General features: G+C 43.3%; 1 protein-coding gene across 1 annotated transcript in view; it reads right to left on the bottom strand.

Moving 5' to 3' along the window:
- igsf9ba (immunoglobulin superfamily, member 9Ba) overlaps positions 1-23,763 on the bottom strand; it is a gene marked incomplete at its 3' end in the record, with an annotated part of 74,427 nt that overhangs the window by 32,816 nt on the left and 17,848 nt on the right. The window contains exons 2-4 of the mRNA XM_080506903.1: positions 22,955-23,152; positions 14,528-14,674; positions 5,992-6,143 (exon numbers count right to left, since the gene is read on the bottom strand). Of these exons, the coding sequence (XP_080363029.1) occupies positions 5,992-6,143; positions 14,528-14,674; positions 22,955-23,152 (497 nt within the window). The remainder of the gene's footprint in view (positions 1-5,991; positions 6,144-14,527; positions 14,675-22,954; positions 23,153-23,763) is intronic.

The following is a 23,763-nucleotide window of genomic DNA, read 5'->3' as shown; positions in this document are numbered from 1 at the left end:
ACATGTTACAACAAGTCGACCAAGCTGTAACACGGAGTATCTCTGTTACACAGTTTCATCACAAGGAGACAAAAGAGAAGAAATTGGCGATTGAGGTGTGGGGAGACACTCGGCAGACTTGGGCGGATTAAAACGAGGCTTTGTAGAAATGCTGCATTGGTCCATTTATGCTGCAAATGCAAACGAGTTCACTCCACATAAATGGGTCGAGTCCATTGCGAAAGCATATCTCAGTACTCTGAAATACAAAACTGGTGTTTTAACTCCTGTATACATTTGGTACAATCGACGATATCCCCCACCCAACCTGCCTTTTACATCCAGTGTGTTATTTTTAGCCGATGTGATCTTCAGTGTGTCCGTAGATCTGTGCGACTGTGTCTGAGCACAACATTGGCGCCCGTTTTATAAAACATTAATAGTTAATAGTTAAAAGAGAACTGAAATACAAGTCGGAAAACCCCGAGCTTCAGTTAAAAAAAACTCTTTATCATGCAAAATGTTTTTTTTTTTTTTTTTCCTGCCACCGTGTCATTACCGGCTTGCCAGAACCAGTCAAGCATGTTTTCAAATTCCCGGGATTTTATGTTGCACCAAATCTGAAAAAGTCAAAGACTAAAATCTCAGCTGGATGAAGCCGTTCTCTCTCCTGCTCGCAGCAAAAGTGGCGGCGACGGACTTCCAGGACACTTAACAGGATGTGACGTCGCGCAATGGTCATCGGTCGGTTCCAATATTCTCCATGCCACCGCTGAACTCCGTCCAACACGAGGGAGGAAAGGACTGAATACAAGCAGCAGGAGGAGGAGGAGGAGGAGGAGGTGAAGCGTGAGATGAAGGCAGAATCTCTCTCTCTCTGTCACAGTGCACTTCACTCATACATCCAAACGCAGTCCTCAAACAAGCGGGACGTCACTGTTGTTCTGCTTTTGTCGCATGTGATTTTTGAAAAATCCCCGATAATCCCAGCTTGGTTTCCATCTTCTAACGTCTCGAGGGTTTGTTTTTGTTTTTTGTTTTTTGTTTCCCCCATTCAGTGGCTCTGGCTTTTATTTTCTGTGGGTATGAAAAAAAAAAAAAAAAAAAAGTAATGAAGAAAAGCAAAGAGAGGAGGAGGATTCCTGTTTCTCACTAACCCCGTCTGTCACATTCCTCCCTTTCTCCATGACGTCTCCATGGATCTGAGTATGTGAGTGAGCAAACATACCCTCATGCCTGCTCTGTCTCTCCTTCATGCATGCACTCACTGTCTTTATAGGGCTTTTCCCTCTGGTGTCATACGTCTCGCGGCCCCACAGCCCAACCAGGAACCTCACAAGCTTTGAAAGGTTTGTGCAAAAAGGGGCGCAAACTTGAGATGGTGTGAGAAAGCTGATTCATTGATGGGACACAGATGACTGCGTTTGACAGAGGATGATGATGATGATGATGCAGCACTGTAGATTTAGCATGTTTGCCTTCATGTGTGTGTCTACTAGATCATGTTATCAACTAGGAGGAGATTTTACTCAAAGGTTATTATGCCGATTTCCAACGTCTGAAAATCTTTCTTTTGTTGTTTGTGTTTACATTTGTTTGTGATGTTTTTGAAAATTAGGTACAAATCAGCTCAGACTTCAGCAAGAACGCTGATGTTAACGTGGCAAGGCACGGCGCTACTTGTGTTTGCAGACTTTAAAATCAGATGTGTTTTGGGTTGTACTCCCAAATAATATTTTCCATCTTTTTCACGCGCCTTTAACTTTCTGACTTTGATCATTTTCTCCACCAATATATCCAAACTCTAAGAGTATCACCTTTTATTCAAACACAATCTTTTGAAAACACAAGGCAGCCAGTCATGGTATTAATATTCTACACACCCACAAGGAAAACAGAGAAGGAAGGCGCAATCTGTGTGAGCATGCAATTTAGAGTAATTTATGCAATTTCTGTAATTTATGTCGAAGGAATTATTTTCAAGCGAAGACGGAAAACTTAGGGTTTTTTTGGGGGGCGTGTGTTTACACGACAACGGTGCTCGTAATCACTGAAACCGCAACTTTTTGAGAACGCTCCAACTCCGTCACCAGGGAAAACTGATGTTTGTATGAAAGGCCGCTACTGTTCATGCACACCCTGGTCGTAGTAAATAGTTCTTCGTTCTTCTGCTCATGCTCAGTCTCGTGACTAGAACAACTGTGATTCCTCCAGAGTGTCATGACTCCCAGTCCATATTCTCCTACAACTTGGTAGTTTTATAGTGGACAGTCACTGTAATGACAATCCAACTTGGCCGTCTGTCCATACGAATGTCAGTGTACTCTCACTGTTAATGTTTACAGCGTATTTTTCTGTGTGCAAAAGTGCATGTGGTGTCACTACTAAAACGCCAACGTGTGGCCTGGCATGGTAATTTACATAGTTTTCAGTGTTTTCAAAACGTTGCTGTGTAAAACGCAAAACTTTTCAGAAACAAAAATGCAAAAGTGACATGTTTTAACTTGATATGTCACGTGAATGGGGCCTAACTCTCATCATAACTCATAACTTTAGCTGCAAACCACATTCTCACCCTTGAAACTCAAACACACACACACACACACACACACTTGGTGTGTTACTCTAATATTTAACGTAATGTGTTCTCCTTGCCCTTCAAGCCCGAACCTTCACAAGTGTCTCACCCTCCTCCTTCCAACACTGAAACCATCACAGAATGGTTGCTGTAGCCATAAAACCAGATCTTCACGGTGGAAAACATTTACACAAGTGTTCTCTGCTCTTTTTTTTTTTTTTTTTTTAGAGGAAATAACGGTTGAAAGGACGAGGAGAGCTGACAAATGCAAAGTGAGCCTTGTGAAATATGGCCTCTGACTCCGACCAGAGATTATCCTTCTGAGTGTATCATTACTGCAGGAACCAACTGAGTACTGATGTAGAAAAGCGGTTTGTAATGCATGGGAGTTATCTAATCACTTACTGTGTTCGAAAGTAGGGGGCCGTGGAGGGAGAGACAAACAAAGGCCAAAAATGAGAGCTTGTCACTTCCTCCACAGTTTATCACAGAGGAGGTAACGACTGCAGCGGACGACATTGTCAGAGAAATGCGGGAGTGTGAACGTATAGAAAAAAAGATTATAATCAACTGTGCTTCAAAAAGCACTATAAGAAAAAGTCTCAAGAACCACTTGTTGTCGTCAAGGTGTACTTTGTGTTCTGGCACACTACAGTTACATGTACACGTCAGTACTGGTTCTGTATGGTGTTGCGGGGATATTACAGGCTCGTTTTTCATGTTACTTTTAAATTATTCCTCAACTCTAATATGTTAAATTGTTACTTTAAACATTTAGATACATTTTACACAGTGACGTTGCAAAAAGTGGGGTTATATTATGACATTGTCATATTTTAGTATTCCCCTTAAAGATTGGTTATATTTTATGGAGTAATACAATTCTATTTAGCCCAAAACAAAAACTTATTTGGTGTTACAAAGTAAATACTGTCGCCTGCAGTGGTTTTCTGTGTATGATTCATATCATTTCAAACACAGTACTTCACATTGTTTCGTGTTACTCCGGTAAACTAACTGAAAATAGGAAATGCTTTGTTTTTTGTTGTTTTTTTAAATTAGTCATATTGCTGTAAGTAATGCTGCAAGAATAATAAATAAAAACAAGAAATGAAAACAAACTGTGAAGGAGAGGAAAGAAGCCCAATAGATTATATGAACTCAAAAAACATGACCTTAATGAAAATGTAAAAAAAAAAAGCAAAAAGCAGCGAAAACTAAGAGAAAGTTAATAAAAACAGTCACCAAAACCACCAAACATATCAACTCACAATGACCTTGATACTATTTGGACAGGAGATATAAATGATTAGGTCTTAAAGATGGCTAAAGAAAGATTATCTGACCGAAAGTCGAACCTCAGATGGATTTTTTTCTCGACTTTCTAGTTTGACTTATTTCTTATAAAGTGCATGAAGAAAGAAAAAAAAGCCTCCCTCCTGTCACTTTTCTTCCTCATGAGAGGACCAAATACTCTTCTCTACAATCCTGTGCAGAGGAAATAAAACCTTCACAGTGCTCCGATGCGTCACACCCGACACCCGAAGCTTTGACATCAACTTCTCAGCAGAGCCTCTAATCTGCTAGCGCCCCCTGCAGACCGGGAACTATGTCAACTGCGTGGAGATTTTTTTTCTTATAAGACCTACAACAGGACAAGTGTGAAAGCTGCACTGGGCTTGTGTTAAATAATCCGACTGTGAAGTGGAACATACATCACCCATAAATCAAACCATCATTTCCACCGCGTGGTCGCACCCCGTAACCCAGACCGCTTTGTGATCTACATCTACAGCTCTATCATCACGTTTTGGCTCTTTGGACAAAACATAACACGTCAATTTCAACAGAAGTCAGACAAAAAGCACCGACATGAAATGCAAAATGAATCCGGTCATTTTTGGACCTGTTCTTTAAGGACCTGCTCGGTAAAAATATAAGTTTCATCTAAATGTTATAGTAAAAAACTTTACATCGTCATTCTGAGAGCCGTAATTCCATTATTAGACATTGAATTCAATTTCTTTCAGTACATCTTTCGCTTAAGTTTTCAGGAATGCATTACACACACAATTTGCTATTTTCAAAGCATCTCCAGCACTTTGCAACAAATGAAAAGTAAAACTTTGAATTTATTCTTTTGTTCACATTAACCTGTAATTCCAGCTTTGGCGTGACGGACTCGCGAAAAATCCCAGATGTGACGTAGCCGCAGTGAGACACGTGGGAGGAAGGAGAGCATGTTTGATCGTATAGCGAGAGCAGGAGATTATCCACTGGTGACAAAGTGACATTTCAAACCTCCTAGTGAAGACGCGACCTCTTGCGGCGGCGGCGCGGCATCGCATCGCCAAGGTTTTTTCGCCTTCGCCTGACTCATCCGAGCCTCGGCTGCGCGTCTTTGACGCCGTGCTGCGTGAAGTTGACGTTTATTGTTGTTGCTTTCCGCAGCGGAGACGTTCTGCTGCTATCAAACCGCGCGGCGGCCGGACCAGAAATATCTCGTCATGACATCGGCCCGTCTACATTTGGGAGTCTATTCGCGGGGATAAACACAAAACGAGGCATCACCCAACAACAAAGACGACTGAAGAATGTGAGGCGTGCTGCCACTGGCTGCTCCTCGCATTGTGCAAAGCCAGACAACAGTCGGCCCGTTTCCATTCACGGAGACAATTCACTCAAATCTATTAGTTGGTTTCCCAGCTGATGGGAGGAGGGAGGTCATTTTAACCAGACATCACTTGTACTTAAATACTGTTCTGAAGCGAAAATCTAAAATTATAATGGGCCCCACTGCCTGGACTGTGTTGACAATCGTTTTTCCATTCATCACAAAAACACAATAATTAAGGAAAAAACTAATATCGTGAAGCTCTAGGACGCAGGTGAATTTATTCATCTCAAATTTCAGACATACAAGCTCTCTTTATCACCACAACACTCAAATATCCTTGTGGTCAAAGGGCTCTATCTCTATCTTTTTTTTTTCTTTCTTTCCCTCAGGGTAATGAGAGTTTCCTGGTTAATGTGATTCATTTTCACTGGACACACAGCAGGAGCAGGATGTAACAAGTCACTACAGATTAATCACAAACGTATCACTTTATTAACCAAAAAGCTCCAGTTTTAAATCACTTCATCAAAGTAAATGAGCAAAAATGAGTAACGAGTAAATGAGCATTAGTGCTCAAGTGAAGTCAATACCCTGAACTTAAAGTGTGTTTAACAGTCACCATTCAGACTGAATGTAAATTCTGATGCAGACGCGAGCTGGATTTTTATTTTCTAAAAATCACATTCCAAAACATACTTCCAGTGCAGATGGACTGGGTGAATTACGCCATCTGTGCATAAGCCCGCTTTCTATTTCTGCACGCAGCCGTGCGGCAGGAGAGGAATCGCGGCGTCGACGGCGTTGACGGCGTTCTCACCGAGTATTTAGTGTTGGTTGCGAGTTCCTCCCCCTCCCTCAGCCAGCTGATCATTGGTTTGGGGTTTCCCTGGGCAGAGCAGCTGAGCAGGGTGCTTCCTCCTTCTTTGGCCTCCACATATTGAGGCGGTGTTGCTGTAAATGAAGGCGGGGCTGTTGAGAGAAAGAGGACAACTTCATTAAAATGACAGCGACACTATGAATGTTTCAGCCGTTTGCGACGCTGTAAACTTGTTTCGAGTCCAGTAAAGAGACGTCATTGTGACCGAACCTGCAGCGTCACTTCTGGAAAATCTTCATTTATTAAAAATAACGTCCATGTTTTTCTGAGGGTCGCATGTATTACTTGAGCAGACATGACTTTTGGTTTGAAAAGCAAAATAAAAAATAAAATTTAAATAATATTTCATCTCACCATCAGCTACACTTCGTTTGATTTAACCTGGGTTTTTTTTAATAAACTGCAACATATTGAATGTAAAGGTACATTAGTGATAATTTTAGCACTCAAAAATGTTGAATATGAAACTAAATTCAACTTATTTTAGTGAGGATGTTTAATTCGGTTCGACATGTGGATAAACTCAGCGCTCAATGTTCAAAAATGAAATTTATGAAATTAAATTAATTCTAACAATGTTTATTACATCATTGTTCGATATGCTCGTGCCACAAAATGCTTTTGAATGATCATAATATGAATATTTTCATTCACATATTGTTGGTAAATATCTGTAGAGGTGCTCCAGTTTACAGGCAGGATGTACCGGGACACGTCAGAGAATTTAAAGTCAGTACTTAATCTGAAAAGCATAAATTTTGGTCCCTGGTAAAAAAACAAAAAAACAACAACAAATTATAGGATAATAGTGGTGATATGTAATAGAAGCTGAATTAATGAGGCGTCCGACGTTAACTAAATGTTCACGAAATGTACTTATTGAAACACTTTTGAGAAAGAAAGTTTCAACTTTCTTCACTTCTGTGACTTTTTAAAGTCAGTAAAATGTTATTTTAGGCTGCAATATATGATAAAAAAAAAAAAGTCAAATGTAAAGTGTGGATCTTATTGAAATCCTACTTATTCAAAATTCACAGCTCATAATGGTCATGTTTTGTGCAAATAAATTGACATAATATGCACAACCGTGGTCAACACACCTGTTGTATTAATATGTTTATTATTTATTATCAACCGGCTCTTGTTTGTTTATAGGAGATGACTCAGGTCTGACGACGTTGTAGCGTTTGATGCTACATGTGGGATGCAGCGTCATCTGCTAACTCCGCCCCCCCCCCTCCACTCTCAGCCAATCACAGGCCAACTCACTCTAACGGTGCGTTCACGTATCGCAAAAGAACGTGATCGTTTAACCTCAACGTTGCAACGACATGAGCCAATTCAAACGACCATGGCAAATGATGGAAGGAGTGGCGTGGTGGATCAAATAATCTCGCAATCCATTGGTTTCCATGGTGACAACCGTCGCGCTAATGAAGGTATATGCTCTGCCGGGTGCTCTTTCTCGCTACCAGTGTTACTTGCCACCGTTTTGTGCACCAGCAGCAGTGGCTGTGTACACCAGGGCCGATCCCTCCTCAAACTCTGCCTATTTCTTTATCCTATAAGTCCTTAATAACCGCTTCGCCTGAAGTTCCCCGAACTTCCTCCAAACGGCCCCGCGGGAGCCGTTGAGGGCCGCTAAGCTGTAGCTCCTGCCGCCAGCTGCTTCCAGAGCTCCAGTGTAATGTTTTGATTCTAAATAGTGGCACTGTGCTTAGTTCAATCGAAACAACAACAACGACAACAACAACAAAAAGGCGCTGGCGTACAAGTGGGCCACCGCTGGGAGCGCCGCCACGCTTCAGACCGCACACAAGCACCTGGCACGGAGTAAATAAAAAAAAAACGGCCAATTAGCACATTTAGACATCTGCCCGTCTCCACTGCCCTCTCGCTCCCAACACCAGTTACGTTATATGACACGGCGGATTGATGGAGTTCCGAATAAAACGCACGGCTGATGGGTCAACCGCCACACTCAACCGATCACGAGGCCTCGGTTCGGTCATCAGCAGACCCTCTCGTGCAGTTGCTTGGCGATGTGACGACTTCAATCAGAAATATTCCATCTGTCCCCTGCTCAATGCTTCTTATGATTAAAATACTCTCATTACAAGTTTGAGGTCATCATTGATCACGAATCGACACACAATGGCACAGCGAGCAGAGTCCGCATGGAGGCCGGCCATTTTCAAATAGTTGCCTTTTCACAGTGTCGTAAACGGATGCTCAAAGCTGAACAAGCGCTTTGTGTTTTCCCTTGAAAATGTCTTAATCGTAAATTCAAAAGCGTGTGCTTGATTGTTTACAGTGCAATACTGTGAAATGGGTAAAAGTACAGTGAAATCAGCTGCAATGCATCCTACAAGTCAACTCCTACGAAAGCTATTAGTATTTAAGAGGGTTAGATAATACAAATGTCAACTCTACATTATTATAAGATCATAATTTAGACATATTAAAGTGAAGATGGTAAGTAATAAAAGTTGCTGAAGTGATTCTGCAGTCAACCTTTGATACGATAATAAAGACCCCTGATCTTTAATGTGTAACTGAAAACTGGAAAAACGCTAATGTATCAGCTTCACAACATTTCAGCCTCTTCTCGTGGCTTGACGACTCTTTCTTTGACAAAGTCTGGCATATTTCTTCGGGCCAAATTGGTCAAACGTTGATATTTTCGCTGGAGCTGCCATGACGCCATCTTCGATATCCCAGAAACCCTTGAGGCACGAAATTTAAAGTCCTTTTATGACAGGGTAGCTTTAACCACTATAAAGAGGAGATACGTTTTTCCCTACGAAGCGTAGATCTACATCCGCCCTCACCCACCCCAGCATCCGTTACAATCATCCCGTTTTTGTGTGACATCATTGACCCACTAAAATATAACCACAGTTGCTGTAAATTTGAATCCAGATCCAGGAGATTTCTCCGGAGGGAGCAAAACATCAGATACTCGGGTCGACCGGGGATTTGTTTCACGCCGTCAGGTACAGCTCGCTCGGCACACAGCGAAGCGTCGCAGTGCCCGGGAAACCTGGGAGTCGCTCCACAAAAAAAAAAAAAAAACCTAAAACCTTCTCGTCCTACTTACGGCTTCTCGTCATCAATTATATACGTTCAAGGCCTGCTGGAGACGCCACAGTGCTGCTGCTGCTGAGTGCAGACCACACAGTCGTAGACGGCCTCGGAGCGGCGCCGCCTGCTTCCGCCTCTTCCTTGAAGCCTCACGCACTCCTGCTATTTGCTCGCTAACTCCACAACGTGTTTGCATCATTTTTTTTTTTTTTTTTTTTTTTTTATTGCTTCGCCTGGTTTTTCTTTTCTTAGCACGGCCCCTGAGAGAGTACGGCGAGACAAGAGTACACATTTTGTCATTGATTTCACATCATAAAATGTTTCTGAGCAAACTGTTACTGGGAGACGAGCGACGCTCTCTCCTGTCTCCTCTCTCCTGTCTCCTCTCTCCTCTCTTCTGTCTCCTCCATCCTGTCTCCTCCCTCCTGTCTCCTCCCTCCTGTCTCCTCCCTCCTGTCTCCTCTCTCCTGTCTCCTCTCTCCTGTCTCCTCTCTTCTGTCTCCTCTCTCCTGTCTCCTCCCTCCTGTCTCCTCCCTCCTGTCTCCTCCCTCCTGTCTCCTCTCTTCTGTCTCCTCCCTCCTGTCTCCTCTCTCGTCTCCTCCCTCCTGTCTCCTCTCTCGTCTCCTCCCTCCTGTCTCCTCTCTTCCGTCTCTTCCCTCCTGTCTCCTACCTCCTGTCTCCTCTCTTCTGTCTCCTCCCTCCTGTCTCCTGTCCTCTCTTCTGTCTCCTCCCTCCTGTCCCCTCCCTCCTGTCTCCTCCCTCGTCTCCTCTCTCCCCTCTCCTCCCTCCTGTCTCCCCTCTCCTCCTTCCTGTCTCCTCCCTCCTCTATCCTCTCCTCTCTCCTGTCTCCTCCCTCCCCTCTCCCGTCTCTTCTCTCCCCTCTCCTGTCTCCTCTCCCCCCTCTATCCTCTCTCCCCTCTCCTCTCTCCCGTCTCCTCCCTCCTGTCTCCTCTCCCTATCCTCTCCCCTCTCTCCCCTCTCAGCTATTTATTGAAATTCACTGATAATATTATGTCCTGTAGATAATTGGATTATAAAAGTCTAATACATTTTACTTTCAGGAACATATTTCAGAAACATTTTGCATCCATAGTTTCCACAAAAAAAAAAGAAGTAAAAAAGTTCAGAGACATTTCTGTGTCGTTTTTGTGATTTTCCACCAACTCATATTTACAAGGAGCCACAAAATATATTTAACCTTTAAAATGAGGCGAACACAGATTGTAAAGATTCTTATAGCTTTAGAAATACATACAAAAACTGGATATTATGTTGCATTCATGAAGTTTCAATACAATCCTTTTTCAGCCAAGAGTCTTTTTGAAAATGACTCTGGAGTGTAAATATAATAAAAATAACTTGAATTTTTATTCAGTCATATTTCTCTGAAAGCTTCAGGGAGCCACTACAGAGGAGCTGAAGAGCCACAGGTTGAATTCCCCCCCAGTTATAACTTGAATTACCTGGAGACAAATGGTGGATTGATGATGAAATGTCACAACTCAAACAACTGATTTGTGTTTGAATACATGTTTTATACACCAATTCCACATGATTGGTGTGCGATCCGTGATAGAAGTAAAATTGGGCATATTTTTGAGAAGAACAGAGATAAATAGAGCGAAAACCATTCACATATAATTCAAACTCAAAGCTTTGCTGCTTCATTAAAAGTTATATATACACTGAACTAAAACCACCTGTTGCTTTCCAATATATTGCAAAACCACATCTGTTATCATCAATGTCAAATCAATACTGATGTGTGAGAGTAACTCTAAGCTTATGTGGTAACAAAAATGAGTCAAAGGCATTTTATTTTTAATTAAAAATATGGACTGAACTTGATTTTCTCAAGCAGCACTAATCTGAATAGTTACGCCAGCCAGCAAGAGATAAACAGTGATGTTACTTCTAACTTTGATTGAGAGAAAAACTTGCATTTCTCTGTATATAATCGCGACCATGTAAACGTTGCTATTTTGTCAGATGTGGTATAGGAGGAATCAATATTTTAGTACCAGTCTGCACATCGCTAAAGCTTTATGTGATGTTGTAATGCAGACAAAATAATTAAACACAACATGTTGACTGTAAAGCAGGTACATCTGTTGCAGAGAGTTACAACAGCTTTTACCTTTCACATGACTTTTTCGATGGTTAAAATAGCTCAGCACAATTATAATCAGACAATATAATCAAACTATACATGCATGATTATAGCTTAGTCATGCGCTGACTCATGACCAGATATGTGGAGTATCGAACAGACAAAAAGACATTACCAAGTCCTGTTGATCTGACTTAGTTGCTTGGAGATGCCTGGATAAATGAAGATGTTATAAACTGGTTCTGCTTCTTATGAGTAATTATAGGTCGTCAAATGCAATCAGAGTACAGTTTAATATCCTGTGAGAGAACAATGTTTGAACACTGGTGCGGATAATAAATGTTCAGGTTGACTTAACCACGCCGGCTGACAGAGACGGATGGAGGGAAAACATGGAGCTGATGAATAAACGAGCTGGCATTCGGGCCCCGGTGGGGGTCAAGCAAGCGGGGGGCCTCGGGGGGGGGGGGCCAGGCCATCGCTAAACCCAGTGACACGGTCACCACGTCTAATCTGCCACGGCCCGGTTTGTCTGGCCGACTTCAAGTCAGGTGTACAAGACGATGAGACGGCACATTTCTGTTTGATCTGTGAAAAGCTTGCTGATGCTGAGGAAGAAGAGAAGAGAGAGAGAGAGAGAGAGAGAGAGAGAGAGAGAGAGAGAGAGAGAGAGAGAGAGAGAGAGAGAGAGAGAGAGAGAGAGAGAGAGAGAGAGAGAGAGAGAGAGAGAGAGAGAGAGAGAGAGGTCTCAGTGTCTTTTTCGGGCACAAGGCCTTGCCATCTGACACCTGCCACTGAGTGGGCATGAATTCCCTGTCCACTTGGCAGGAAGTGGAGGCCAGCGCACAGGAACTCAAAGAGGAGGAGTGTATGCAAATGCCAACGGCCCAAAAGGAAATGAGTGTCCTTAGTGTCTCTGCGGAGGCCAGACGAATATGGCACCTGCTTCCCACACAGACTCTCATTTATACGGCGGACAGTAGCGGAAAGTCTTCGTCGGAGAGCCTCCCCGACTTAGACGTCTAGACACACAAGCAGCTTTTTGATATTTCCACGAGACGCCCGTCCGTTATTTACGTAACCGCCGCGCGGGAGGCTAAATATTTGCGGTAGTTAAACGCCTCCACCTGCCCGCGCGCACGCGTCTCGGGGGCAACGGGCCGCATCGCCGCAAAATCGCGCGAAAAGAGCGGGGTCGCGCGAAATGCCGCGATTTTTTGAGAAGATGCCAAACAAATGTGACATTCGGGGATATTATTAGTTGTGCTGCAGCCTGAGCTGCTCGGTTTGTCTTGAGAGGCCTGACAGGAGTGCAGGAGGAGGGAGGGGGGAGGGGGATATTGATGAGGCAGCTACAGAGATGCAGTATGCCTACACAACAAGACACACACACACACACACACACACACACACACACACACACACACACACACACACATACCATGAGAGTGTGCAGGTGAGGCTCAGTGGAGGAGCGTGACCCGCTCACCCAGTTCAGACTATGAACCGGCTCATTAAGCTGCACGCAGCGACGCGCTCTCGCGTAACAATGGAGAGGGAAAAAAAGAAGCCCCGATTGAATTACAGAACGTGGAGTGGGAACATACGTCGACACACAAAGGGACACATTATGCACTGCGTTGATAATAGTCACATATGTAGCTCAGCAGGTTTTTTTTCTTCCTTTCTTTAATTCTTCAGTGATTACGCAGCACGACAGGCTTCATAAATAGTTCTTTACGGGATATTTTGCATGCGGTGAATGGCAGTCATTATTCAAAGGGGGAGAATTGCAGCCATTGTAAAACATATGCAGGATGGAATGGAATATGCATGAGCTTCACGCAGCCCTCATAAGTTCACAGACCAAAAATATACATGTGAACGAGCTTGACAGTAAAGTCTTCTCTCTACCCAACACAGAGGATTAGTTCAGAACCACAAGCAAGTAAATCAGCACTTTTAGCCTGGATGCTTCCTTGAAAGCCTTTTTTTTTTTTTTAGAAAATAAGCCACTCCTCACACTAACCAGTTACAAAAACAGCATTAACGTGATAAAATAGATGTACTGCATGAATGTGCTTGCAGCTGTGTCGTGCATCTGCGGGCTTAAAGAGCTGCGATATCTTCCCAAGTGACGGCATTCCTCGCATGGAAACGGATCCGGGGGGGGGGGGGGGGGGGGGTGGGGTGGGGGGGGGTCTTGAAGTCCCAGAAACACAAAGGCACCACTGTCAGCGGCGCCCTGCAACAATGTGAAGACACACGCTTGACACGGGGCCGGGCCGAGCCGCTGGGGCCTTCCTGGGAAATGCAAAGGTGCAGATTTATTTCCGCCCGGTCATCAGTTTGATCGCTCGCAGGCCATCGCCAACGACCGCCGCCGGAAACGCCTCAAGCTCGCCATAATCAATCCTCCTCTAAACCAGCCTCTCACACCCCTCCGTCGTTCGAAGAGGAGAAATGTGGGAAGTGGCGTCTTCTTCGAACTCAAGCCACGATGAGCGAGGATGCAACTCAAGAAGGTTTTATCAGTTAATTATTTTATGAATAAAGTGTTCGAGCAAAGAAAAAAAAGAAAAAAAGATTGTAGTCAACCAGTAACAGTTGCTGTGCAAACGTTTGGACCGAACGGATGGAAATTCGCCTTTTGTTGAGCATTATTGCTAACTTTCACGTTTGATCTTGTGACTTTAATACAACATGTTGATTGGAAAAGCACCATACATTGACAATTATGAGAATAAAAGAGACTTCTGCTTCACATTTCACAGCATAATGTTTTTTGTTTTTTTTGCCAAGTTGCAATGTGTCCATTTTCTGTCATATTCAGGCAGATTTTAGCATTCTGCTGTCACACGTCAGCACTTAGCAAGGTGTCAAATAGAAAAAAAGGAATGTAAAACCAATTAAAGAACATTATTTTCCATTTTTAGACATTTTTAGAATATAATACATGAAATATGTCTGATTTGATTAATTCCTCACTTTAAAAAGCCACTCAAAGAGATATTCAATATTATTAATAGTGTGTATCAGGAATGAGTATTAAAGAGGCAAAAAAATATATATATATTTTTCAGCTTAAAAAAAAAAAACTTGCAAAACACAAAAGTGACTTATATGTAGTTTTTCTACCACTTGTTGACTGAGTGCGCGAATCCATTGAAAGACTCAAGGCTGTGAGAAGTGATTCACGTGGAGCCGACGTGTGTGACGCAGGTTCACTGGATTCTTTCTCGCCCACAAGCGCTCACGTTTCCCCCGGTCAGGCTGACTCACCGTTGACTGTGAGGTGCACCCAGCTGCCGTTGTGGAAGGTGTCGTACTGTTGCTCCAGCATCAGGACCTTGCACTCGTACCAGCCCTGGTCCTCGGAGCGCACCGGCTCGATCTGCAGGGAGGCCTTCCCGTGCAGAGAGGCTCGACCTGCAGGCACAACACCAGCGTTAGCCACTTCGCCACCGCGGACGCGTGTTTAAAGACACCATGGTGCTCTTTTCCAGTACAATAACACACACACACATAACAACACGCATAACACGCACGCCAGGAGCTTTGCTGGCATCCATCACTGCAGTCGGGGGGGGCTAAGTGCTTCGTTTGAGGGCAGCGGCTCAGGGTGGGTGTGGGTTATCTCTTTGCACTGACTTGCAGGTCACAGTGGTTTGAGTGTGGCTTCGCTTCGGTGTTAAAAACAATGCAAGTTTATATTCAATCGCCGCTTCTCGAAAATGGCTTTGACAAACAATTCTTCCATTTATTTATTTATTTGTTTGTTTGTTTTTATTTCCACTGCCTATTGTTGTTCGGGCAGTGCAGCAGCAGCAGCAGCACTGGATGGGAGGAAGGAAAACACCCGGGACTGACTGCCAGTCTCTCGCAGAGCTAACAGTGACAGACAACCTCTAACAGGTACTGTACATTCATACCTGCAGGCAATTTAGAGCCTTCAGTCTCGCCGGCTTTCAAGTGTTTGGACCGTTGCAGAAACACACACAAATAAACCACCGCACAAACCTAAAGCAGAACGATAGCTCACTTTGTTGAATGTGACATTTTAAGTCAAATCTGCATATTTGCTTGCACGTCAAAGGTTAAGACCCCCATTTGCACGTCTTCATTTCAGAAAAGTTTTCGCATTTACATAGCAATAACCTCCAACCTTCCGATTGGGAGACGACTGCTCTGCCAAGCAAACGATGCCGCCGCATGTGGAGCAGCGTTTCTCCCATTTACACGGAGACGCAGTCAGAGCGTCTTCAAACAGGTCCACCCTGGGAGCTGCTTTCCAAAAGTGGCATTTTTAGTGGTTTCCACCAACGTTGTTGTGTAACGGGGGCCTGAATGCGAGGAAAGTTGCCGCATTCATGTGTTTTGCAAATGATGGGAGATTCTGAAACCACTCCTCTGCCTCCAATGACTTCACAAAGTAACACCCTGGTGCCATTTCCATGACAGTTTTGTGATACACTGCTGGTGAATCTGCAATACTAGTTTGCACCACAGGTGGTGTATTGAGTAGGAATAGGTTTTTTTTGTTTTTTGTTTTTTTTTACATTATATAACTATTGTTAACTATGTATCAATAATAAAGATCCCGTCCACTCACTACACCTTGTAAATGAATAAACTAATAACCGGCTACTGTCCTGGTTCTGAGTGTTTAATCATTTAACTTTCCAAACACCGGGACAAAATGTACAAAATAAGCAGGACATGGTGCCACATAGTGCCTCTTTAAACAAATATCTTCCTCCTGGCATTCTTCAAAACGGTTAGAGAAATCCATCAACTATCTGAAGCAAAAATACAGAAATACGAAGTGAAAGCTGAGTTTCAGTGGTGTCCTGGCGGTCGCATCAAACCTAAAAAGGATTTCACAGCGGAGAAGGAATATATATATAAATGTCCTCAAAAAAGTTTTAACTATTCCTTTAACTGATAAAGCGTCTCAGTATTGAACCATAAACCAACACCTGTCAAGCTTGAAGAATTGGGATTAATGCCTGGCGCTGCCTGGGAGCCACACCTTTCGGATGAAATAAAACCCGAGTCTCTGGTGTGCCGCTACCTCGCAGAAATCCCACTTCTTATAAAAACTTTTCCTTCCCCACCTCTTCTTTCACTTCAAGGCTGCGGATAAATTGGAATTCTAAAAGGAGGAAATCACAAGGGGGGGGGGGGTGAGAGACGTTGTGGAAACCGGGCACGGTGAAATCTTCAGCTGCTCAGCTGTCTGCCTTCCAGCCTGCAGCCCCGCTTGCTCACATGGCTGCCTCTGACAGCCCGACAGGCTCAAACGCTCGCTGCTGCTCCGTCTGACGACTGTTCAAGAGACGGAGCATTTTTCCTGAGCTTTGATGTGTCGATGTACTGTAAGTGCTGCTTCCTGTTCCTTTCAGACTGAGTGATGCTGAGGGCGGCTTGATTTCGCGCGACAGACAAGACGTCCAGCCCCGGGACTGCTGCCGTAGTTTGGATGGAAAACTGATTTTTTTTTTTTTTTTTTTTTTGGTGAGCAGGAAATCAATAAAGCGAAGCGAGAGGAGTGAGGACTGCAGCCTTGCAGTTAAAAAAAAAAAAAGGTAACCTGTCTTCAAAAAGTCAGGTCTATTTTTGCCCGGGAATTGAAGTGCTGAGCGGCGAAAAGGTGGTGGCGTGAAGGGTAGGGATCAAGCATTCGCTCCCATTTGTCAGTCAGTGAGAGGGTGCTGCTGTAAACAGAGTTAACAGCACTGTATCCACGTCAGGACAGGCCCCCGGGGGCCACAGACCACTTACCCGGCACGGCCTTCTGTCTACGCAGAAAACACCTTGTTCAGATCACACGGCAGCTCGGTCAGACAGGAAGCGAATGCCGAAGATTCGAAGTGACAATGTTGGCAAAAAAAAACCCAAACCTACTTTTAAACTCAATGGACCTCGATGTTGTGCATTTTACTGGAAGCAGCACTATTTCTAATCTAGCGTGAGCTCAGTGATAGAGCCGATTCGCAGACGAAATTAAAAGGCTTTGCAAGCTCACAACATTCAAACGTTTTTCGATCATTTTCTTTAACAGATGTTCTTCAGAATAACGATTTTATATATGGATTGATACCGCAAAGCAAATTTGCTAAATTGTTTCTTTAATTATTTTTTTTCTTTTTTGGGGGACAAACACAAAATAAAACAATAATATCCAAATACAGCTGCTGGTACAAAAAAGTAACACGATATTTCACATTTCAAGTTTTGTAATTTGACTAATTTTGTTTGTTAGAATTGAATTATTTGAATTTGATTTATTTATTGTGAACATAAAGCAATCAATGAAAAAAGTACATACTTATTAATCCCGACTCACTTCTTTATATGGACAATATATTTTACATTACGAGTAAAATCACAACAGCGTCATATTACAGGAGAAATGACGACAATGTAACCAATAATAGCAATTTCTTAAAAAGACTGGACTTTATAACGATCATACTTTTACTTTAAATTGTTACAAAGGTAATTTAAAATACATTGAAGTAATGTAAAAGTATTGGTACTCCCGTGGACATTTTGAGTACTTTGGTCATCTTTTTAGCGCTCAGGAAAATGAAATTTAAAAACTATGCACTGCAAGTAAAAGTCACTGAACACAATATGAAAAATAATTTTGTTATTTCTGGCAGCCAGCATTGGGCAACAGTATTTCAATATCCTTCTAAGACTGTACAGATAAAATACTAATTAAAAGCAAATAAAGGCTTAAATGTGAGAGTTTTGTGATATGTTCATGTATTTGTTGTTTGTAATTACGAAAATTATCTTATTCAGCTCTTATGTCAGTGTTTATGCACATTGTTTAACAATTATTTAAACCGAATGGACAAAATACATCACACAAGCTGATTCCATGTCCACCTTTTTCTCCTCTATGACGTGTAAATACGCCAATAGAAAATAGTCCCAAGCTGCCCACTCACTCAGTGAAGGCCATACATTAGTACATGAGTCACTGATCCTGTGGTGTCATCACAGAAGCTTAAATTGAAATGAAAACGAGGTCGAAAATTGCATATAAGCGATACAAAATACTCACATATGAGCAGAAACTCGAAGCTGGTGTATGAAATAAACATCATTTGGAACAACCAAAATGGTCTGCACATACTTTGAAAATACAAAGACATGCAAAATTACCACAAAAAAAAAAAAAATGGATGCAAAACACCTGCAAGATGAAGACACACACCAGAACTGAATCACATCTGCACAGTGGCGGTCCAGGTCCTCAGAAAGGACAAGTGGGAGCCTTTAATGTGTCTGTGACCAGCGGCCGGATGTCTCTTAATCCGTCTCTGTGTGCGAACAGGCTGCTGGAGGAGCAACGCCACAAAGAGCAAAGGAAGATCATTATTAATTATGTCTTTGTTGCAAGAGTGGGGGGGGGGTTACACTTTACACCAAGTCTGGCTCTAATAACATTACACACATATCCATAATGTCAATGTGCACACTGGAGCTAAATCTGGAGGCAAAAAGAGAAGTGATTTAGCCCCCCCCCCCCTTTTTTTTTTGCAGCAGCAGCAGCAGCTTGTCCCATAGCGGGAGGATCTGACACTAAAATTTCACAAGCTGCACGTCTGAATTATTGATTGCGTCTTTGCCAGAGTGGGCACAAAAATAGATGTTTTTAAATGTTATAATTTCCATATCGCCTCGGGGCAAACAGGCAAAACGATCCCAGATAGCGGGACAGCACACACACACACACACACACACACACACACACACACACACACACACACACACACACACACACACACACACACACACACACACACACACACACACACACACACACACACATACACACATACACACACACACACACACACACACACACACACACAGTCGAGAACATGCCTTTCCTACGATTCGGATTGCATAATAAAAAAAAGAAGACACACTCTGTCTCTTTACAGTCAACGACAGAGAGCTGCAATAACGCTCACGGAGACTGTCGGAGCTTTCGGAGGAAGAGGGCGACGATCCGCACTGGGTTTGTGGATACTGTAAAGTACAGTAGTCGCTGATGATCCCCTCCATTTTCGCGGCAGCTGTGAGATGGAATAATTGCACATTTACTCTATTCATCAACTTTATTCCTACCGTGTGATAACAATTCATGGGAATAGCCTAAATGAGCGCCGGGACCACATGGAGCCATTAAAAGCGCCCAAACGAGCGTCTCATAAACCACAGTCCAGTGTCATTATCACGCTGTCACAGCGCACACACAATCCCCAGAATACACTTTAATCTATGTAATGAGACTGGCCGTATTCATGTTGCATCTGTTCCCTGGTAATTCCTCAACCGTGGACTTGACGCCACATGGCAGCAGCCCGCCGCTCCGGTCCGAGCGAGGACAGTGGGGAAGTGTTGAAAAGTGCTTTTGGTTCAGACCCAGCTGTTGGTTTGGAGGTTAAAGTAAACAATGAGACGCTTCAGCAGCTCAGACATCCGCCACAGAATTTTTTTTTTAAAAAAGAAAGAAAAAAACAGAAAAGCACAGCTCCTCAGACAGTCAGTCCCCCCCCCTTATTACTGGTTATTTCAGGAATTCAATACCGTTCACGCGATAAGGAAAAACACACATTTAAAATTTTTTTTAAATAAAATCTGTCAACACCCGCATTAGGGCGATCAGTGAATCCTGCAGCCTGTTCAACTTTGCCTTTATTTCACAGCTTATTAGCAGGTCAGATGGGGGGGGGGGGGGTGGGGGGGGGGGGGGTGTTTGTACTCATAAGGAGGTGGGAACAGGAAGAGATAATTCTGACCTCATTCTGACAACTCAGCCATCTTGTCACAGACACCGAAGCAACATCAGAGGAACCAATTTCTGCTGTAAGGAATCAGAGCGCGAGCAGCGCCGACGTCTAATCCAGGAGAGGGAGGTCTGAAAATTGTGCTGCAACGACTGTGAAGGAAGGCGTGCAAGCGCCTCGGCTTCTAATTTAAATTTCAAAGCACTTGTAACCGTACTGGTAAATACACCAAATGTGACGTGTGTATATATATATATATATTTTTTTTTTTTTTTGACTCTTTGGAACCAAATTGCACTTTTCAACGTAATGTGTTTTTACATGATGTATCATACAAATGTTGACATGCAATCCTCTCACACACCATGAGGAGAAACTTGGTGTTCGGATGAGGCATAAAAACGCGGTATTTCAGTGTATTTACATTTTTATCAACATCCCACCTCATGTTGACTAAATGGTAAAAGTAACCTTTTGCATTAACCATATCTGCAAACGGCACCCACTAGTGGCCGAACATGAAAACTACATGTTACTACTACTGTTTTCAAAATATTGAGATTTAAATGCAAACGAAAATGCAAAAAAACCACACCTTTTCACTTGAAACATTGTCCCACACGTACACTTCACATTTATATGAACCCTGATTGGGTTTTTTTTCCGTTTCGTGTTGTTCGTGCTCAATAAATCTGTAAATTTAGCTTCAAACCTGGCACAGAGTACTCAACCCCGCCTACATCTCTTGTTTCTTTTTATAACATTAGAGTGCAGTAGTAAGATAAACAGCTTCACAGCATGTTTCCTTTGCCTTCTGGTGCACAAACATTGCAGATGTAGTAAATACAGAAGGGGTTTTTTTTGGTCCCCAATTCATTCCAAACGTCACTTGGTTATAGATAAAAAAAAAAAAAAAAGTCCTTTTACACCTGATTCCTTTGTTCATCCCAGATACTTTGCACAGTAGAGAGTTGTTTTATACATTGAGAGCAAACTGCACTCTGTGCTGCATTGTCACCGGAGTGTGTGGGAAGGCATGTATGTACAGTGCACCAGTGAAGTGCTGAGACGCAGTTTTGTTTGCCTCTGTGCGCTCCCACTAAGCAGACGCCCCTCTGCAGCTCTGAACACCATGTTCCGACAAAAATCAAGTGCAGTACAACAACCGGGCGACAGAAAGCTGCAGTGCACCCTCCTCGCCTTGAAGTCGAATCCCAAAAAAAGCTGAAGCCCCGTGCCGAGAGGGGGGGGGGGGGGGGAAACACTCGGGTCCACGCTGTAAATTGCGGGTCAGTCCGCTGGGTGAATTACGATTTGTGCTGCAATCTATTTAAAAGTAGCTTGTCAGAAATGCCCCTGCTCTCAGCCAGGAGCTCATAATTAGGTCTGCAGCAGAGCAGAGGAATCCATACCCGGCATCATAGAAATGTTTACACAATGATTAGAGTTGCGCGGCTTAACTGTGTAATGTGTGTGTAGTAATACATCATCAAGTTTGAGGCAGTCAAAAAAAGGATGATTTAAGTTTGTTGACATGCGCCGCAATACAGAGAAAAGGCAAGGGGCTCGCTCAGTTTCAAGAAACTTCATACACGGAGAGACAAAATTGGTGAAAAAGAAAATAAGAGCTTGAGCATCTCAATGTGAAGGTCACAGTAACAAAACACCTACAGCCATCTTGAACACTCAGAAAAACTCATGATATTTGGTTTGCGTAATCCGCACAAAACCCAGAGGGTTCGAAAGATATGAAACCGTCCAAGTCAGCGGTCAAACATAAGGCTTGTATAAATGGTATAAATTTCAAAGAAAACAAATGATATATATATATAGAGAGATATTTTATCTATTTTTTTGTTGTTGTTGTTGTTTTTTTTTTTTTTTTTTGGGGGGGGGGTTAAAAGTCCCATAATTTGAATTTTGGAGAACATTAATACATAGAAAAAAGTTCAAATTTGATCTACTTAATTATTTATGAAATTGCCGCAGCCCAGTTTCCATAGTTTCTTTTTCCCCTCTAATATATTGGACTCTATGGCCCCTTATTATTTCAAATGTTCTGACAAATAGTAGTATATTCAGCTGTTTTGTATCCTTTTCTCAGCTAAGTTAATGTTTTGGAGGTTTTTTTGGCTGATGAAGATATGACTTTCAGTTTTCACCTGGTCTACATTTGGGTTTGCCAGAAAAAACTCCCTGATAAACGACTGATTCTTGAGAAATACAATGTTGTTCAGTGGAGAATATTACATCAAAATGTACCTTAGTTTATTCTAAGCATCTGTGAGGACCTTTTGTCCCTGAGTGGTTGACAGGGATATAGGAGTGTTTGAGGGGTAGGAGTAAATACGTTTTTACTTCTTACGATCCACTTGTAGATGAAGTGGATAGTATTGTTTCACATATCTGAATGGGGGGGGGGGGGGTTCCTTTCTTTTTTTCTATTTGTATGTTCGAAATAAAGATTCATTCATTGATTCATTCATATACTGATGGATTGAAAGAGGCTTTCCCTCCGAGGGTATTTCTTTGTAGTTTTACTTGCATATTTTTTTAACAGCGTCCATCAAATCCAGGGTCTCCAGCTGATTGGACGAAGGCCGGCAACACCACACACAGTTCAGAACTACAGTCCTTGTACTTGTTAAAGAGTCAAATTCAACAGCGGCGATAGTTTTCTAATGCTGTTCTCGGGCCGCAGTTTCTCACTGTGCAGCGGAAAATCCATCCCTCACCCCTGCTGCAGTGTCAACAAGACGAAATCTTAAGGATTTACTGTACTTGGCCTCTTGGCAAAAGCGCGTCCTGATATGCATCGGAGTCTCCATGAACTCCGAAGTTTTCCAGAATCAATGGGCGACGGGTAACTTCCAGAGCTGGGTTACGAGGGTCTTACCAGTGTATTCTGGGTCCACATGAGGAGGGTAGTAGCGGAAGTTGATGAAGAAGGGGATAGGCACTCCGAACTTGAACCACTCCACCACATACGGGGGCTGCTGGCCGTCCAGGGGAGGGGACACGTCACACCCCAGGATCACGCTCTCTCCAGCGCGCGCTGTCACGAACCGGGGCTCCTCTCTCACTCCGTGGGCACCTGAGAGGACGGAGAGGGAGTTTAATGCTTTACATGCGGGAGGAAGGGAAGAAAAAAAAAAAAAAAAAAAAAAAGAACAAATCATGATCTCGCTGAATCTCTTGCAGAGCAAGCAAGAAAAATCTCATTGCATTCAAGTCGTCCAAGACTAATTTACAAACAATAATTGGGTGGCGGTTAAAGGTGATCGACTAAATCAATGGATTGAAAGCACATTTTGCTTAATGTCTCGCACGGTGAGCATTGGGGGGGGGGGGGGGGGGGGGGGGGTGGGACGCCGGCGATCACTCCGAACGGCCAGCGCGAACACGGGTAAACCCTCTCCCTTTCATCAGCTGGCCTCGTCCCACCGGCCCGCCGTCATCTGTCACCTGCATCTGTTGGTGGAGTGTTTTGTGGTCGGTGCCATACTGTACAATAAATGAGCTGCCAAGGGGCTCCATTGATCATCGCTGGCCGCCGCTCAGATGAGCTTTACTATGAGCACCGCCGGGGCCTGGCGCTCGGCCACGGATGTCCAGGCACGCTGCCGAGCGTTGACCTATCAGATGACTCAAAGGTCGGCGTACCTGCCTCAGCAGAACGCTCACTCTGGGAATGGATTTTCTCCA

This window comes from Blennius ocellaris (genome assembly GCF_963422515.1).
Source record: "Blennius ocellaris genome assembly, chromosome: 2".
Classification (NCBI taxonomy): Eukaryota; Metazoa; Chordata; class Actinopteri; order Blenniiformes; family Blenniidae; genus Blennius; species Blennius ocellaris.
The sequence above is the reverse complement of the archived record's forward strand: the minus strand, read 5'-3'. Positions and strand labels throughout refer to the sequence as shown.